The sequence below is a fragment of the Diadema setosum genome, chromosome 3 (assembly GCF_964275005.1).
Source record: "Diadema setosum chromosome 3, eeDiaSeto1, whole genome shotgun sequence".
NCBI classification, from domain to species: Eukaryota; Metazoa; Echinodermata; class Echinoidea; order Diadematoida; family Diadematidae; genus Diadema; species Diadema setosum.
In genome coordinates this window covers 9,247,939-9,251,920 of record NC_092687.1, presented here as the reverse complement: position 1 = coordinate 9,251,920, position 3,982 = coordinate 9,247,939, and the positions used below count along the sequence as shown (strand labels likewise).

Genomic DNA, 3,982 nt, shown 5'->3' with positions numbered 1-3,982 from the left:
TGGTTTCGCTGATTTGAGGTAATCATGATTAGTCAAACAACGTATACTGTGTTCATATTTGTAATAGAGTTGACACTATGCAAAACAGAAAAACCGACAAATCAATAAGAATGTACAAATATGCTGCATGACAATAAAACTAAATAGTAATCGTTGTCTCCACTTCAAATAAATCAATGTCCAACTATTTGTGCAAAGAGATGGTAAGTCAGGGCATTTCATGACATGCGTATATAACTTTATAAACCAATTACGAAAGTGGAAATAAATGAAATGAAATGAAATGAAACTTGAAATAATAATGTCTGACCTCTTTAGGACTGTTCTTTGTAATGATTTAACTGTGTCCTACTTAATCATTTTTTTTTATTTCTTTAGCAACCGAAATGAAAGAGAGGAGTGGCTATTCATATTTTTATGATATTCGAAACTCGATCAGAGTGTCGAGAGATGACGGACAAATTTATTCATTCTACATCACCTGTATGTCATCGTAGAACGGGACCACTCAACACGTTAATGTAATGTCCTCCACTCAAATGAACCATCCTAAATAGTGAAGTTTCTTTGAACCTGAAAAAAAAAAAGCATCCTCGTCAAAAATAATAATGAAAAAATGTAACATTCATGCTGGTCTGTTAGATTATGCTTCATAATTTCGTTCGGTTTGAAGAATGTATACATTCTAACATCATGTTTCGTACAAACTTTCGCCTCTTCTATCTGGTGAATGCGGAAACTCAGTTCTTTATGGTATTTATCGATGTTTTTACCACTTTGTGTTTCTTTTGCTATTAGCCAAATAGGCACCATGGCAACGTTTCATCAGATCGTCAGCCAGAATCTGGACTGTCCTATCTGTCTGACTCTTTTCAAACAACCCAAATCACTGACATGCTCTCACACGTTCTGCAAAGACTGTCTTCAACGAATATCTCAAACTCATTCCGACAAGGAAATTATAACATGCCCCATATGCAGGAAAGGAACGCCCCTGCCCAGTGGAGATGTGGATAAGTTACAAACAAACATATCGCTGAGTTCTCTTGTGCAGGAAGTGAAAATCACGAGTCCAACATGCACAGTTTGTGAGATGGACGAAAAGTCGCCAGCTGTATGCTACTGTCAAGACTGTGGGAAATATATGTGTAAATCGTGTGAGAAAGGACACTCTCTCTGGAAACCGGTCTCCAAACACGAAGTTGTGCCCGTGAGAGACGTGCTCTCGGGAAAAGTTCAGGTTAACAAGCGACGGAAATGTAAGAAACATCCTAATGATGTCGAGGAGTGTTTCTGCACTGGATGTCGCGAGTACGTCTGCTGTAAGTGTGGGATGTTGAGACACTCAAAAGCAGGACATGATGTCGAAGAGGCTGCTATCCATGAGGAAAAATTAATTGAAAATATCAAGGAGTTGAAAAAAGAAGTAAAATCAAACAAAACGACCATTGAAAAACATATCAAGTTCATAGAGACACAACGTAATGAAATAACATCTAGGTTTAGAAAGCTCAATGAAGACATCGACAAAACGTATGAGGAATACATGCAGCTATTGTCAGACAGAAGAGAAGCCCTGAAAAGTCGAGTGAAACATTGGTCTGAAAAATTCGAGAAGGAATTACAAGTCATGGAGGAAGAGAGTCACCAAACAATCAGTCACATGAACGCTATGGAAGAACTGGTAACTAATGGTATGAAGGTACCGCTGGAGAAAGACGCTTTGTCTGCACACGACACGCTGCGCGAGACCTTGAAGAGATTTCTGGGGCGAGATGAACCTGATGACCGATCACCGAGACGTGCGGTAGAACGAGTTAAGAAAATATCATTCCGTAGACACGAGAATGTCAATGAACTTTATCTTGGAGAGTTTGAAGGTTGCCCGTGGGATGTCAAAGCAGACGTAGAGCTCCCTTGGAAAACTTACATAGATTGTATCGCTCGTGCACCAGGAGGTAAAATGGCGGTGGGATTGTCTAGAGGTGGAATCCATCTCTACTCCCCTGATGGCAAGTTACAGCAGACCGTGATGAAGGGTGTCATCGTCTCTGGAACTAAATTCCTGTCTGATGGTCGAAGTGTTGTACGTGATGCACAAAACAATATATGTCTCTACTCTCCACAGTGGAAGAAGCTTGACGTCACGTTCAAGACGATGAGTGATGGAGGGATGGGTGGTCTCACTGTGGATAGAGATAACAATATCTACGTGGGTTATTATAAGCTCGAAAAGATCCTGGTATTTACCCCACGGGGTGGTAAACCTGTAAAGAGTATGAAGTGTGATGGACTTGGCCCAAGGCAATCATTCTCCTATCACAACACAGGGAAACTGATACTGACACAAAGATCAGCTGTCGTGAGCCTTGATGGCAAGGGAAAGAAAGAAAAAGTCTTGAGGAAGGAGGGGATGCGTGCCTGCACAGCTGTTTGTCAAGATGATTCGGTTAATGTAGCCTGGGTGAAACAAGGGGAGGGTCTCGTCAGTATCGATCGATACACGAGTGATTTGAAGCACGTGCGCAGCCTCATCAGTGATTTCCGAATACAAATATTAGGACTAGTTTGGTACTACCTAGAAGAATTTGAAAGTGGTGAGATAGCTTTCTGCACTCCAGATAGACTATATATATTTTATTAGACTTGGCTGTCCAAGACGAAATTTGATCAGCAGTAGCATGTCATGAAAAAAAATGGATCTTCGGTGCAATATGCTAAGTGAATGGAATACACTTGACTGAAGTTTACTCATAGAATTGGGCTGAACATATGACATGCTTAGTCATATGAATAATTCTTACGCTTCAAAGAGGCCTTAATAATCATGTCGTAAAGTTAAGGTTTCCTGTGTAGGATTGGTCACTCCAAAAATAAAAAGGCCTGTCACAACGTTGTTTTTTTGTTTGTTTGTTTGTTTGTTTTGTTTTGTTTGTTTGTTTTTTTTTGGGGGGGGGAGTCTTCTTTTAGTTGCGATATTAGTGCTTTAAATGATGCAACACTTTGGGGGATGATCTTCAGAATAAACCGTTAATCACCCCTGGGGATTTCACGTTCGCCGGAGTATTGCAAGTTCACCTTCCAGGAATTCTTGCAGAATATTTCCAAAGAACATTATGAAAACTTTTTTTGGGGGGGGGGGGGCGGAGAGGGCTCCAGGGGGTTACACCGTAGAGTGTCCGTCTCTATATTCATTCATATTTTCTATTAAAAAGGTGACCGTGATTTCAAAAATGGACTCAAGTACTCAAAACACTATATAGCCACAAATTTATTTCCTGACCCGTTGGAGCCACCGCTGAATTCACTATAACCTAGTACAAAGTGCAGTCACTGATGTATCACTCACAGCATCTCTGATTTTCAGGAAGACTTTTTTTTTACTTACATTAGTACAATTTTACTATTTTACATATTACATATATATATTTTACATATTACATATTTTACATATTACTAACATTAGTACAATAATTTCACGCAATATTGGTATTATTAGTAGACTCAAGTTTCATATTCCATTGTCCTCTTTGTTGACGTTGTATTTTTCTCTAATTTTACCTTATCTTAATTACGGACTCCTAGCGTGGGGTAGTGCCCATCAAAACTTACTGGATAAATTACTTTTGTTACAAAAGAAGGTTATTCGTATTATTTGTGGCGTCCCGCCACGTTCCCATACAGAGCCATTATTTATTAAACATGAGATTTGGAAAATTAAAGATTTGTATTTTTTTTTCAACTTGGTCTGTTTATGTTTAATTACAATGTAAATGCACTTCCCAGTATTTTTAATTCAATGTTCACATGGAACCAGTCTTTTCATGATTATCCCACTAGACAATCTAATGAGTTTCATTTACCCCTCCTGAGAACTTTATTGGCTCAGAATACATTTATATATACCGGTCCTAGATTTTGGAACTCACTGAGCTGTGAAATAAAAAATTCCCCATCTTTGTATTCTTTTAAGCGCAAGTTG

The 3,982-nt window shown here is 38.9% G+C and overlaps 1 protein-coding gene across 1 annotated transcript; it reads left to right on the top strand.

Annotated features, from left to right (window-relative positions):
* The first annotated feature begins 811 nt into the window (after positions 1–811).
* LOC140246522 (uncharacterized) lies at positions 812–2,644 on the top strand. The gene has a single exon (XM_072325868.1). It carries the CDS (start codon positions 812–814, stop codon positions 2,642–2,644), a length of 1,833 nt encoding a protein of 610 aa, XP_072181969.1.
* Positions 2,645–3,982: the final 1,338 nt, after the last annotated feature.